The sequence below is a fragment of the Gallinula chloropus genome (assembly GCF_964237585.1).
Source record: "Gallinula chloropus genome assembly, chromosome: 11".
NCBI lineage: Eukaryota > Metazoa > Chordata > Aves > Gruiformes > Rallidae > Gallinula > Gallinula chloropus.
In genome coordinates, this window is record NC_140096.1 from 2,775,305 (window position 1) to 2,789,067 (window position 13,763).

At 58.1% G+C, this 13,763-nt stretch overlaps 3 protein-coding genes across 3 annotated transcripts; 2 read left to right on the plus strand and 1 right to left on the minus strand.

The window, feature by feature from the left end:
• Positions 1 to 74: 74 nt before the first annotated feature.
• TIMM8A (translocase of inner mitochondrial membrane 8A) lies at positions 75 to 1,440 on the plus strand. The gene is made up of 2 exons (XM_084269185.1): positions 75 to 238; positions 612 to 1,440. Exons 1-2 carry the CDS (start codon positions 116 to 118, stop codon positions 771 to 773), a joined length of 285 nt encoding a protein of 94 aa, XP_084125311.1. The 5' UTR covers positions 75 to 115; the 3' UTR covers positions 774 to 1,440.
• A 1,569-nt stretch (positions 1,441 to 3,009) lies between these two features.
• LOC311195775 (magnesium transporter NIPA2-like) lies at positions 3,010 to 6,889 on the minus strand (the record flags this gene model as incomplete). The annotated part of the gene is made up of 5 exons (XM_084269202.1): positions 3,010 to 3,632; positions 4,882 to 5,042; positions 5,188 to 5,278; positions 6,298 to 6,354; positions 6,751 to 6,889. 5 exons carry the CDS (start codon positions 6,887 to 6,889, stop codon positions 3,010 to 3,012), a joined length of 1,071 nt encoding a protein of 356 aa, XP_084125328.1.
• Positions 6,890 to 7,022: 133 nt separating this feature from the next.
• TAF7L (TATA-box binding protein associated factor 7 like) lies at positions 7,023 to 13,440 on the plus strand. The gene is made up of 11 exons (XM_084269331.1): positions 7,023 to 7,260; positions 9,100 to 9,178; positions 9,297 to 9,430; positions 9,857 to 9,983; positions 10,182 to 10,240; positions 11,233 to 11,305; positions 11,672 to 11,788; positions 11,986 to 12,174; positions 12,270 to 12,382; positions 12,636 to 12,695; positions 13,150 to 13,440. The coding sequence occupies exons 1-11, from the start codon at positions 7,195 to 7,197 to the stop codon at positions 13,192 to 13,194; spliced, it is 1,062 nt and encodes a 353-aa protein (XP_084125457.1). The 5' UTR covers positions 7,023 to 7,194; the 3' UTR covers positions 13,195 to 13,440.
• Positions 13,441 to 13,763: the final 323 nt, after the last annotated feature.

Sequence of the window (13,763 nt, forward strand, 5' to 3'; positions counted from 1 at the left end):
GGGCGGGCGGGCGAGTTTGCGCGGGGCGCGCGGAAGGGGCGGGGGCGGCGCATGCGCGGGCGCGGCGCGGCGCGGCACGTGAAGGTCGCGGCGCTGCCGGTGAGGCGGGAGGGGAATGGACGCACCGGCCGCTGCCGGGCTGGGAGGCGCCGACCCTCAGCTCCAGCGCTTCATCGAGGTGGAGACGCAGAAGCAGCGGTTCCAGCAGCTGGTGCACCAGATGACCGAGCTGTGCTGGGTACGGGCGGGGCCGCGGGCGGGGATGGGGGGGGGGGTGAGGTGGGTTGGGGGGGGGGGGGAAGGTGGGTTTAGGGGGGGGGGGAGGCGAGCTGGGGACACACACACACACACACACACACACACACACACACACACACACACACACACACACACCCCACCCCTGGGGGGATGAGGTGGAACGGCGCAGCCCCGGTGGGGCTGAGGGAGGCGGGAAGAGTCCCGGTGTGGGGGGGGGGGGGGGGATGGATTTGGGGAGAGGGGAGGTGGGCTCCGCGCTCCCGAGAGGATGCGGTACCCCGGGGGCTGGATGCCGGGGTGTCGGGAGGAGCCCAGGATTCCCCCGGGACCAACGGGCGGCCCGCTGTGTGCAGGAGAAGTGCATGGACAAGCCGGGCCCCAAGCTGGACAGCCGAGCCGAGACCTGCTTCGTCAACTGCGTGGAGCGCTTCATCGACACCAGCCAGTTCATCCTGAACCGGCTGGAGCAGACGCAGAAGTCCAAGTCGGCCTTCTCAGAGAGCTTGTCCGACTGAGCGGGACCCGCGCCTGGGGAGGGCTGGGGGGGGGGGGGTTGGGGGGGGACACACACACTGCCCCCCCCCCCAAAGCCAGGCCCCCCCCCCTCCAACCTCCCTACGGAGCCAGCTCCTGGTCACCCTGCTGCCTGAACGAGCCAGAATGGTGTAGGATTAATTAAATGCCAGTTCCTGGGGGAAGTCGCAGCCGGATGGGAGCCCACGACAGAGGCGCGGTTGCCCCTCCTGGGGGTGACGTGCTGCTCTCAGCCCCCACAGGCCGGCAGCTCCCTCCCTGGGGGCTCCCACTGCTCCTGGGCCTGTCAGGGGGTGGTCCCAGGGTCGATGTGAAGGCTCTGGGCAAGGCCAGCCTGCAACTGCTGCCTTAACTGGTGCTGTGCAACACCAACCCTCCTGGGTGGATGCTGATGAGCCCTGCAAGGTGCCATCGCTGCGCTGGCTGGTACAGGTGCCCTTAGCAAAGAAGAGCTGCTTGGCCACAGTGACCATCCCAGGCAGGGTCACTACTTGGAAAACACTTTCAGGCTTCCACAGGTGAATCATTCATGTGGCCAAACGACCAATTTTCAGACTGCAGCACAACTCTGTCAATAGGGACTTGCTCCATTAACTGCTTTCCCCTGGTCAACGTAATAAATACCAACTGGGTCAATTTTTAACATGATACTCTCCTTTTGTTCAGGTAGATGACCACTGAGAATTGAAATTCTAGCCTTGTTGTCACTCCCCCTCCTTCCCAGTGGTCATTTTTCATTGCAGAATTAGTAGGGAAGGGGTGTAATTGTCTTCTGGTCAGAAGGTCTGCTCTGAGTTGTGATTTGTTGCTCAATTATTTTGGTCTTCTGAATCAAACTTGTTTCTGGGGGAGAGCGTGGCCATTGCTCCTCTTCCCTGAAGGGTTAACAGCTCCAGCTGCCCTGTCAAGAAGCCCTTTCTTTAGAGGCTGAATGTGGCAAATAAGTAACTGTCTCCTTAACAGCCCCACACGCCTTTCCCTGGGGAGATCACTGCCTGAGGTGTCTGGCTGTGTCTTCTGGACCTCTGCCCCAGGACACAGCACAGAGGCCCTGGCAATTGAGTAACAAAGTCCCAATCTGCCCTCTGGACTGGCAGCAGAGTGTTGCATCAGGGTTTACCTGCAGCCTGGCTCTGGGAAGCCTGCAGTGATCCCCTGACAGTGGCTTGGGGAGCCTGACAAAGCAGTTCTGCCCACATCCATTCGCTGGAGGTGGCTGGGCAGGGTGGGTGAGTTGCTAACAGGGTGGCTGAGCTGCCAGGCAGTTGCTGTGAGTAGCCAGCAACCTTCCTGGGAACAAATTCAGGCTGTGTTAACAGAGCTATGCAGACACTGTCCCACTAAGTGAGGATGCTGCTGTCTAGTTACCTTTCAGTAACGTACCTCAGTAGCTAAGGACTCCTAGGTGACTCCTTCTCCCCACAGCGAGCAATTCCCTCTCCTGTCCCTCTCCTGAATTTCTCCCAGAACATCTGTGTGGTTCTTCCTGCCCCTTCCTGCCTCTCCACACCGGCCCAGCTCTGGGTACAGATGTATCACCAGCCACTCTGAACTGAACAGATCTGGTTTTAATAGAAGACAGTTGCACAGAGAGGTTGGTCCCTCTGTAAGAGCCACAGCAGCACGTGGCAGCACCACTGAAGTTTTCTAATTTGGGCTGTACTCTGTCCTTGGATGTGAATCTGTAAATAAATTCTAGCAGAGTGAGCAAAACAAGTATTTGACAGAGGAATTTTTCCATTAATACTCTGGGTATGTCATCTTTAAAGCTAGAGGGCCATCTCGTCTCCATGTCATCTCAGCACCATGTTAAATTATTTGCTAACTGTTAATCTCCCAAGTAAACTCTAAAATAATTCCTGAGGCCTCCCCAGATGTGTGGTTGTCACACTCAGTAAGGGTTAGCACTGTGTTAGCACTGCAGCAGCCTCTCCCCAGCCAAAGCCCGTGTCCTGGCGAAGGTGGGTCAGCTCTTCATGTTAAAAAAAAAACAGTGAAGAAGCACCAGATCCCAGGAACTGAAGGTTCTGGGGGCCACAGGAGAGTGTGGTCCCTGTCAGCCTCCCAGCAGTGGCAGGTCACCCTTCCTGCAGCTGGGGCAGGCAGAGGATAACCACCAATTCCTGCGGTAGGTCGCAGACGCTGAGGCAGCGTGTTCAGCCTGGCAGTGGAGCTGCTGAGCAGCAGGAGCAGAAAGGCAGCTGTTCAGAGGCTTCCTCACATGCTCTCCCCTTCCTCCTCTGTGCTCTGAGAGCCTTTGTCCTCTGAGGGCAGGAGAGGCTGGTGCTGACACGCGTGATGCCTGTCTGCGCTCCTCCACGAGGCGTGGGGGTCTGCCCGGCGCTGCTCCAGGAAGAGGGGCAGCAGGCTGGGGGGCAAGGGCATGTCTCTGAAGGCATGCAGGAGGAAGATGCCACACACAATGGTGAGGAAGCCACTGATGGTGCCAATGACGTTGTCTAGCACCATGTGCTGCCACTCCTTGAAGAGGATCGCAGAGCACGTCATGACCGCGGTGGTGAACAGCACGTAGTAAATGGGGGTGACCACGGAGGTGTTGAAGATGTCCAGGGCTTTGTTCAGGTAGTTGATCTGGGTGCTGATGCAGATCACCAGGCAGACCAGGAGCACCCAGCTCAGTGGTTCTTTCAGGACTGGCTTGCCAGAGAACAGTTCTTCCAGGGCGATCCCCAGGCCTTTGACACAAGACACAGAGAGCGAGCCGATGGCAGAGCAGATCAGAACGTAGACCAGGACGTTGCTCTGCCCGTAACGGGGTCCGGCCACAAAGATGAGCAGAAGGGAGGTCACCAGGACACACACAGCAAATATAATGAATCCTTGGGGGAAAGAAGAATTAAAGAGCGCTGTCAGAGAACAGTGGCACCAGAGACAGACCGAAGTGAGCAGCAAATAAGAGATGGAGGAGAGGTGGGTAACTCCCACACCCGTCTGTCTTCAGAGCAGCCACACCTAGGGACCGAGGCTGGGAAGCAGAGGTGCAGCTCCAGCCTGGGCAAAGCTGCAGACACAACAGCAGCTCTTCACAGATCACAGCACTGCCCCACATGTCAGCTTGTCAGGGACAGAGCTACCCATGCTGGAAGGGGGTAAAAGCACAGCCAGGCTCTGTGGCAGTGGGAGAGGTGGGGGCGAGGGGCTTGTTGACCAGATGATGAAGGGCTGCAGCTCTGCAGGAGGCCCAGAAGGGTGGCAGGCAGCTTGAGAAGCCCTTGCTGAATTCTGCTGGCTGTGGGGGAATAAAGAAGAAAGCTCCCCGTGGCAGGAGTGTGAGGCCCTGCACAAGCACTGACTGATGAGCAGTGGCATCTACATGTTTCACTGCTCTGCTCTTCTCCCCGTGCTTCCATTCCCCATCTCCCATGGATCATTCACAGCACTGCCCCAATTACATCCTTGCAGCCCGATTCATACTCCAACATAAGTATCAGGACTTCCTGATCTGGGGTCTAACACCCCTGAGTTATTCATCTTCACCTGAAGTTCCTCTTCTGTCTTCCCTCACGTCCAGTAACTCCTTCTCCCACCCCAGTGTGGTCAGAGGCCAACCCCTTCTGCTGGGGGCTGCAGCCAGTTCCCTCACCCTTTGCCTTCTGCCTCTACATCTCATAGGCAGTACCTAAAAAAGCACACATGGTAAGCACTAAGCACCCCAGTTCTCATCCTTGCTTCAGCACGGACCCAGTGACTTGGGAGCAGCACCCAGACTCACCCTGTGAAGCGGGGTTACCATCCTGCTCTCCTGGACTTGACAGTCCCAAAACAGCCACTCTGGAGCTGACCTGTTCCCTGTGTTTTGAGCTGGTTGGTAAGGTATAAATCCTCTGAGCATGTGAATTAAATGCTGTTTGGCTGTCACTGGTCTCTCATATTTAGGGCATGGAGGCCCCAGGCATTTCCCACCACAGACAGCAACCCACAAGCTATCCCGGACACAGGGTTCACACTGGGAAACATCCCAATTACCCCTTAGTTCAGTCCTTCCCAACCTAGCCAAGGTGTATCCAACCTGTTATTCTACTGTCATTTCCAAGCCTGAAGTTGGCAGGACCCCTTTTATTTAAGTACCTGGATCTTTCAGCTTCTCTGCCATCGACTGGAGGCTGGAAACCTCCTCTTCCTGCGGGGCGTGGAGCACCATCACCGTGGAGCCCAGGATACTCAGCAGGCAGCCAATCTTCCCATGAACATTCAGCTGCTCATTCAGGAAGGTGGAAGACAGAACTGCACTGGATGATAGTAAAAAAAAAACAATCCACCAACCCAATTAGGCCAAGGGATGGAGTACCCCAGGGAAGAGACAGGGGAAAAGCAGAGCAGTGGCTTTCACTGTGGGGTCAGAGGTGAGGTAAGGGGGCTTCTGAGACTGCTTACCTAACAAGGACACTTAGAGCACCTAGTGGAGTTACCAGCGTTGCAGGGGCAAAGGCATAGGCAGCAAAGTTTGCTGATTCTCCAACTGCCACTGCAAGAGAAACTCTGGTCAGGCAAGCAGCAAGGCAAGAGCAACTCAGCATCATGGCAATTCGAGTGCTGTCAGAAGACAGCCTCAGTTTACACAGGAGCATCCTGTTTCTCTGAGGTATGTTGTGCAACCAGGAAAGAGCAGCACCAGTAGAAAACAAGTAGAAGCTCCATAGAGGTTCTCTTGGGAAGAGAAGGCTTGTGGTTAAGCAGGGTGATCCTTAGTCACACGTGGTTATGTGGCTGAGCAGCAACTACAGGAGAAACATTCCCACTATGTCCTCAAAGCTGGAAGGAGTTTTGACCTGGTTTGTATTTCTAAGTCAGGTTCTTCCAGAACAGCTTTTACAGCCTTTTAAGGGGTAAATCACCTACAATTGGTTATTAATGTAGAAGAGGGTAAGACAGAGCTGTTGGAACCACTGTAACGCTTGAAGCCGCAGTGCTCACAAAAGTGAGTGGAAGACACAAGCGCTCCCTTACACATGTCATAGGATCACAGAATCACAGGGGTTGGAAGGGACCTCAAGAGCTCATCGGGTCCAACCCCCTGCCAAAGCAGCTCCCCAGCTCATAGTGCACAGGGCGGTGTCCAGACGGGGCTGGAATCTCTCCAGAGAAGGAGACTCCACACCCCCTGGGCAGCCTGTCCCAGGGCTCCCTCACCCTCACTGGGGAAAAGTTTTTCCCCATGTTGGTGCAGAACTCCCTGTGCTCCAACTTGCAGCCATTGCCCCTTGTCCTGTCCCCACAGACACTGAAAAGGGGCTGTCCATTCCCCCTGCATCCCACACTTCAGATATTGATAAACATTAATCAGGTCCCCCCTTAGTCTTCTTTTCTCCAGGCTGAACAGCCCCAGCTCACTCAGCCTTTCCTCACAGGGGAGATGCTCCAGGCCCTTCATCATCTCTGTAGCCTCCTCTGGACTCTCTCCAGGAGATCCCTGTCCTCTTCATCCCAGGGAGCCCAGAACTGGACACAACACTGTCCTGCTGCCGTTAGGAAGCAGATACTTACTGCAGAGCAGCCCTGCCCACCAAAGCCATTCCTGCAGGTACCCGTGGCCTCCTTGCCCTGGGTAAGAGAGAAAGAGCAACAATAACCCTCAGGCAGAGCCACACCAAAGGCTCGCCCAGCCCCCACCGCCTGGGAGAAGCCTGGTCCCGACTCTTTTACCCTGAAAGCTGAGGTTTCCTCCCCCCTCCAGCCCGGGGTGAGGTGCGGCAGCTTCAGGCTCGGGTGAGCGGCTCTGGAAACGTGCCTTGGAGTGGGGGAAAACCTGCTTTTTAACCCCAAAACCTCCCCCACGGGCAAGGAGCGGGGGCGGGCAAGGACCGTACCCCCTGGGGAAGCGGCTGCACGGGCAGAGAGGAAGAGGGGGGGGTCTGCCAGGAAGCCAAAGGCAGCCCCGGGGCCCGCACTCCCCGCCCTCCCGCAAGCCCGGGACCCCCCTCTCCGTCCCCGCGGTACCTGCCCTGGTGCGGCCGCGGCGGCACAGCCGGACCAGCGCCTTCTTCTTGAGGATGAAGCTGCTGCCGATGAAGACGCTGGAGGCCAGGGCCAGGCCCAGCCCCGTGTAGAAACCCCCCGCTGCCCCGGCGCTCCCCATCGCGGCCCCACCGCCGGTTCCGGCGCGCCACTCACCGCCTCCCCCCGGCCTCGGGCGGGGCGGAACGGGCAGGACGAGCCTCTCGGGCGGGAGGAGCTTATCCCGGCTCGCTGGGCCTGCCTTCCGGCCCAGGGTCTTGGCCCGGCAGCGGCGCGGCCCCGGTACCCCGAAAGGCCCCGGCTCCCCCCCGCCCCCCCCCACCTCCGTGTGCCCGGTCCCGGCTGGGCGGCGGGTGGGGGCTGCGCCGCGGGAGCCTCCTCGGCGGGCAGGCGGCTGCATCCCGCGTTCCCGGCCGAGGAAGGAGGATGAGTAAAAGCAAGGACGACGCCCCGCATGAGCTGGAGAGCCAGTTCGTGCTGCGCCTGCCGCCGGTAACGGGGGGAGCGGGCTGGTACGGCCGGGGAGGGGGGGGGGGGGGTCGCCATGGCTCGGTGCCGCTTGCTTGGCCAGCGCCCAGCCTGGGAGAGGGGCTGGCAGGAGGGGTCAGCGGGCAGGGAAGCGGGCTGGATGCTTTGGGGCTCGGATAGCCCCTTCCCACTCACCTGAGAGGGTTTTCCTTGGCTGCCTCCCGGGATGCAGAGCAGGAGGCCCGGAGAACAGCTGGGGAGAATCCGGGGAGGATGGGGGGGTGTTCCTGCTCGGTCAGGGTCTCGGGGGGGGGGGTTCCTGCTCGGGCAGGGGGTCGGGGGGGGGATTCCTGCTCGGGCAGGGTGTGCCGGGGGTGTTCCTGCTCGGGCAGGGTCTCAGGGGGGCTGTTCCTGCTCGGGCAGGGTGTCGGGGGGCTGTTCCTGCTCGGGCAGGGTGTCGGGGGGTTGTTCCTGCTCGGGCAGGGTGTCAGGGGGCTGTTCCTGCTCGGGCAGGGTGTCGGGGGGGGGGGTTCCTGCTCGGGCAGGGTGTCGGGGGGGGGGTGTTCCTGCTCGGGCAGGGTGTCGGGGGGGTGGGTTCCTGCTCGGGCAGGGTGTCGGGGGGGGTGGTTCCTGCTCGGGCAGGGGGTCGGGGGGGGGGGTGTTCCTGCTCGGGCAGGGCGTCGGGGGGGGGGTTCCTGCTCGGGCAGGGTGTCGGGGGGCTGTTCCTGCTCGGGCAGGGTGTCGGGGGGGGTTCCTGCTCGGGCAGGGTGTCGGGGGGGGTTCCTGCTCGGGCAGGGTGTTGGGGGGGGGTCCTGCTCGGGCAGGGTGTCAGGGGGGGTTGTTGCTGCTCGGGCAGGGGGTCGGGGGGGGGTCCTGCTCGGGCAGGGTGTCAGGGGGGTTCCTGCTCGGGCAGGGTGTCAGGGGGGGGTGTTCCTGCTCGGGCAGGGTGTCGGGGGGTGCTGGATCCTCAGCTGCTCTGGCTGCTGCCCTCCTGGCTGCTGTCTGTTGGATGCTTTATGCTGGGGCTGCTTGCTGAGACCGTGGGAGCCTCCACTTCCCTCGGAGCAGCGGTCTTCTGAGGGGGTGTCTGTCCAGCCCACACCAGTATCAGCGCTGTGCTGTACTGGGGGTGTGAGGGGCAGTGGGTTAACCTGCCATTGACAGGTTAACACGTAACATTTCCTTGGCAGCAGCGCTGGACTGGGAAGGGCTCCTCTGCTGCTTTTCCCTCCCCTGCCACGCTAGGTCCACAGGCCTGCTTGAAGAAGGGGCTCTGCAGTAAATTAAAGCAGCAAAGTAAATGGAGCTGAAAAGAATTCCCTTTTAGCCTGTACAAGGAAACTGTGAGAAATCGTGGCCTGTGCTCTTGACTAAACACCACAGGGTCTGTCTTGAACATTATGCTGAAAATTAAGTATGTGAGAGCTAGGTCTGTGATTTTGAGTTGTTAAATACCCTCTAAAGTTGTAATAAAGCACAGGGACTGAAAGTTAACGCTGCTTTTTTTAAACTGGTTCATCTTCCTTGGTTCCTCTTGTAAAATACTACAGTCGTTGCACACCATACACTCACCTAAGCTCACTAGTCTTTTGAGGCAGGTATGTACTGAACAGATGAGCGTGGAAGGAGGTAAAAAACCCCCTGAACCTCCCTTTCAGAGGTTCAGAAGGTTCCAGCAAGTCAAACTGCTCACATGCTGCTTCTGCCATGACTGAGAGGAGGCCCCGCGTTTCACTGCCCCTCTTGCAGCTGCTTCTCTGCGTTGGGATGGCAGGGGTGCTGGGAGCTGGGTGGGATGACAGAAGCCCCTTGGCAGGAGCACACCCAGCCCTGGCTCAGCTCTTTCCAACCCCCCCCTCCCAGGAATATGCCTCCACTGTGCGGCGGGCGGTACAGTCTGGGAACGTCAACCTGAAGGACAGGCTCACCATTGAGCTGCACGGTGAGTCCTGACTGTCCCCAGAGCGAAGCCCTGCAGTGTTTCCCCACCAGGCTGCTGCTGCTGCTGCCCAGTTCAGCTGCTGGGTCACCCCCCTGACCTGTCCCCTGGCTTTCCGCAGCGGACGGGCGCCACGGGATTGTCCGTGTCGACCGGGTGCCTCTGGCAGCCAAGCTGGTGGATCTGCCCTGCATCATTGAGAGCTTAAAAACCATTGACAAGAAGACCTTCTATAAGACAGCGGATATTTGCCAGGTATGGGCTGTCCTTACCTGCCCTAACAGCTTCATTCCTCTCCAGGAGCAGCCCTGGGATGCTCTGGCAGCCGGACACCTGGTATAACCTGGCCAGTTTCTGTGTTTTCATGCTATGAACAGCTTGAAATTCCCCACTCTGCTTGGTGTTCAGAAATCCCCTTTCTGAAGCACGAAATGGGCTTGTCCTGGTAAAAGCTCAACTGCTGCTGCGTTCAGATTGGAACTGGGCTGGGTGTGAAATGTTGTTTCTCAGGAATCCTTTGGCTTACAGCACCCCAGGGACAGTCACTGCTCCTTTCCCCAAATAGCTTTCACCTCCTCTTGTCCTTCCCTGACAAGGAGCACCCTTTTGTGTTTCTAGCTTTCACCTCCTCTTGCCCCTCCCTTAGAATGAGCACCCTCTGTGTTTCTGTGGGGATTCCAGATGCTGGTTTGCACTGTGGATGGTGACCTCTACCCGCCTTTGGAAGAGCAAACTGTGAGCACTGACCCCAAGGCAAACAAGAAGAAGGACAAGGACAGAGAGAAGAAGTTCATCTGGAACCATGGCAGTGAGTAGAGGCTGTGCCATCCCATCTCCCTGCCGTCCCCACAGCTGCGCAGAGCACTCACTGCTGCCGGATCCTGGCTGTGCTGCTGCTCTGTTGTCAGTGCTCGTGCTGTTCCTGAAGGGATCTTCTCCCTCTTGGCAGGCAGCTCTCCCATTAGGCCATCTGCCTGACACATGCAATCTGTTCCCTCTCCCACAGTCACTCTCCCCCTGAAGAACGTGCGGAAGAGGCGATTCCGCAAGACAGCGAAGAAGAAGGTGAGGTGCTGCTCACACAGGTGGGGATGCAGCCACCCAGGGATGGCAGGAGGGAGGCATTAGACCTGTGACTGTCTGTTAGTCCAGAAAACATGTCACTTCTCAACCGTTTTGCACGTTTCCTTGCCCAAAATGAGGGTGGGTGGAGGGAGGTTAGAGTGGAACACGCCTTGGGGAGCTCCTTCCATGATCTCCAAGGTGCCCCTGAGGGGAGAAGCCTCTGTGCAGAGGCAGCTGTGGGAGCAGAGCTCAGCGGTTCTCCACACATCTCTTCCTGCTCAGAGACAAGGAAGGAAAGCTCCCATGGAAATAAGGCTCATTCCTGCTTTTCCAGCTGAAATCCTCTCTCTGTGCACGGCCCCTTGGCTCCCCTGACAAGTAAAGCTACAAATAGAATAGCTGTCACCTCAGCTGGGGGAGTGACAACAGATGGAGCTCAAGAGACTGTCTCTGTTCCTACAAACAAGCCAGGCAAGGTGTTGGGGAGATGCAGCACCACCAGGCTGGGGAGACGTGCTCCTCTCTGCTTTGCAGTTCCTGAGAGCAGGATGGAGTGCTCTTGGCATGACACTTGGGAAACAAATCGCTTGAGAGGTTCTTACAGCCCACAGGAGGGAGTTGATGTCACTGCATTGAGATTCCTGGCTATTTTAAAAGTGAAGCCTTATTTTGAGTGAGATGGGAAGGGGCTGAGTTGGCCACCCCTCAGGAAGCAGTACCTCAAGGGCTTTCTTCACACACACAGAAAGTCTTATTTCACAAGTGGGGAAGTGAGAGCACACAGCCCCCCAGGGAGTGCTCCACAGAAACCTTATGGAGGGCTTTCTGGGGGGGCATAAATGACTTTTAGGGTGAGCACAGGCAAAGGCTGAGCAGAGAGCCTGAGAGCAGGTGCTTGAAACAGGGCTCTGCCCAGCAGTGGAGGGCTGGAGGTGACCAGCACCAGGTGTTTAACAGTGTGTGTGTGTGTTCTCTTCCCCTCTCTGGCCCAGTATATCGAGTCTCCTGATGTGGAAAAGGAGGTGAAGCGTCTCCTGAGCACAGATGCAGAAGCTGTCAGTGTCCATATCCTTTTAGGAGGGGACAAAGCTCAAGTGGGGGACAGGACACTTGTTTGTGACCTGGGGGCTGTGGAAAGGAGAGAAGTGCAGCTTTGGGTGGGTGTGAGTGCCAAGGGGATAAGCACACAAGGCACAGGTTTTGGACCCTCATTTTTCACCTTGTTCAAAGCTTCTTGTTTCTTCCTGGTGACCTGGACTGTAACCCTTGTGCTGAGCAGGACCTCACAGCAGAGAGGTTCTCAAAAAAGGGGGCTGGGGTGGTTCATCCTGGATACCCACAGCTGCAAGCCCACCCTTGGGTAACGTTCTTCTCTCATGCTCCATCTTCCCTGCTCCTCTTTTCCCTTGACTTGCCTGTTGGTGCTCTCAGGCTGGGAAGTCATTGCTGAAGATGAAACAAAAGAAGTAGACAACCATGGTTCACTCACCAGCCTGGACATCTCCTCCCCAGGGATGTCAGGACACAAGCAAGGCCACGGCTCCTCAGGTGCAGAGGGGAGGGATGCTGTTTCCTTTCTGGCCACGAAGTAATGAGTTGGGGCTGAGCTCTCTGGGGCAAGCCTTGACCAGAGGGAAGGGCAGAGGGCATCCAGACAGGCTCCATGTAGTGATGTGGTCCCTGGCTGGCCAAGGGTGATGGGAGGTCATCAGGTCATCATCACTTTCCCTTTTGCACCCCCCCAGAACACGATGAGCTGCGGGAGATCTTTAATGACATCAGCAGCAGCAGCGAAGATGAAGATGAGAGGGACCATCATGATGATGAAGACCTGAACATCATGGACACTGAGGAGGACCTGGAGAGGCAGCTGCAGGACAAGCTCAACGAGTCTGATGGGCAGCAGCAGGAGAACGAGGGGTCCAACCAGATCGGTGAGTGGGTGGGGGAGCACAGGGGGGGCCGGGCAGGCTGCCTGTGCTGTGCAGCTCTGCCCCTCTTCTGGGTGTGAGTTCACTCTCTCTTCCAGTCATGGGCATCCAGAAACAGATTGACAACCTGAAAAGTAAACTCCAGGAGACCCAGGACCGGAGGAAACGCCAGGAAGATCTGATCATGAAAGTGGAGAACCTAGCCCTCAAGGTGAGAGCTGCAGCAGACTGATGGAGCTGCTGCTCTGGAAGAGCCAGGGGCCTTTGCCTGCTGGGTTAAAAATGATTGTGGTGTGACCAGAAGCACCCCAGCATTTCACCAGGAGGCAAAAGAAGCTATGGAGCTGCTGGGGGCTGGTTCTTAGTGCAGCTGAGGGTTTGCTGTGCCATGTGCTATGTTGTGCCAGCAGCCAGTCAGTGGGGAACACGCTGGTAACGTTGGGCTGCTGTGTTTGGCTCTGCAGACCCGTCTCCAGGCTGTGCTGGATGAGTTCAAGCAGCAGGAAGAGCGAGAGAAGCAGCAGGTGAGGAAACTCCTGCAGCAGAGTGGGAGGGACTGGGGCAAAACACAGGATTGCAGCTTCCTTCTGGAGGAGGAGAGAGCCAGAAGGGGTCTGGTCACCAGTCCAGTGCTGCTGGGATTGATTTCTGGGGTAAAAGGTGACACAGAAACCTGGGTGTACCCATGTGCTAGAAGGGTGGCAGCTTTAGGGTCTGGGCAGCTTTGGGGTCTGGGCAGATTTCTTGCCTGGGCACCTCTGCTGAGTTCCAGCCTGTTACTGAGGAGGTTCCCACTCCAAGGTCTCCATTGTGTGGCTTCACCTTAGGGGTGGTGCTGAGTGCTGTGCCCAGGCACAGCTCCCTGGCAGGGGGAGGAGAAGCATGGCATGGGTGGAAGATGTGCAGAGACAGGGGGGTGCTGGGGCTGCCAGGAGTGCCAGCCGTGTCTCACCGAAACCCCTCACTCCCCCTTCCCAGATGCTGTCACTGCAGGAGCAGCTGGAGTCCCTCATGGAGAAGTGAGGAGCTGCCTGGCTCTGTGGAGCTGGGAGTGGTGGTCATCTGCCACGCTGGAGTCTTCTCTGGTCCCACTCCTGCTGCCAGATGTCCTGCAAGAGGCCTGGGAAACCCCCCAGGGAACCCTTCCCTGGTTTCCCAGGCGGTGCCACCACACGTCTCCTTGAGCCTTGGAGCGGTGGGAGCTTGTTCTGGAGTTGGAGGAGTGCTTGTGCCTGCACTCCAGACTCTGTAATAAAGTGCTGTTTCCAACTCTGGTCCGTTCCAGCCTTGCTCTGCCTGCTGCCAGCCTGTCCCTGCCCACCCATGGGGCCTGGCTGGGCCTCACAGGGGTGTTGCTCCTTTGCCCAAAGGCTCCTTGCGTGGCTGCGTGTGACCAGGGACCCTGCAAACTGTCAGCTGGTGGGAGAAGCAGGGCCCTCCTGAGCAGGGGCTTCCTTTAATTCCTCACAGATGAGGCAGGCAAATCCCAGATTAACCTCCCAGGGTGGGAAGAGGATTAGAAAGGCAGCTCCAGAACACCCCAGAGGGCACCGTGGGCTTCGGTGAGCGTGTGCCACGGTGGGACACCCCTC

Excerpts from the sequence above, each read along its gene's own strand:
- TIMM8A (XM_084269185.1), top strand. The coding sequence starts at position 116 with ATGGACGCACCGGCCGCTGCCGGGCTGGGAGGCGCCGACCCTCAGCTC. Across the intron at positions 239-611 it reads AGATGACCGAGCTGTGCTGG|GAGAAGTGCATGGACAAGCC; the intron begins GTACGGGCGGGG and ends CGCTGTGTGCAG.
- TAF7L (XM_084269331.1), top strand. The coding sequence starts at position 7,195 with ATGAGTAAAAGCAAGGACGACGCCCCGCATGAGCTGGAGAGCCAGTTC. Across the intron at positions 7,261-9,099 it reads TCGTGCTGCGCCTGCCGCCG|GAATATGCCTCCACTGTGCG; the intron begins GTAACGGGGGGA and ends CCCCCCTCCCAG. Across the intron at positions 9,179-9,296 it reads GCTCACCATTGAGCTGCACG|CGGACGGGCGCCACGGGATT; the intron begins GTGAGTCCTGAC and ends GGCTTTCCGCAG.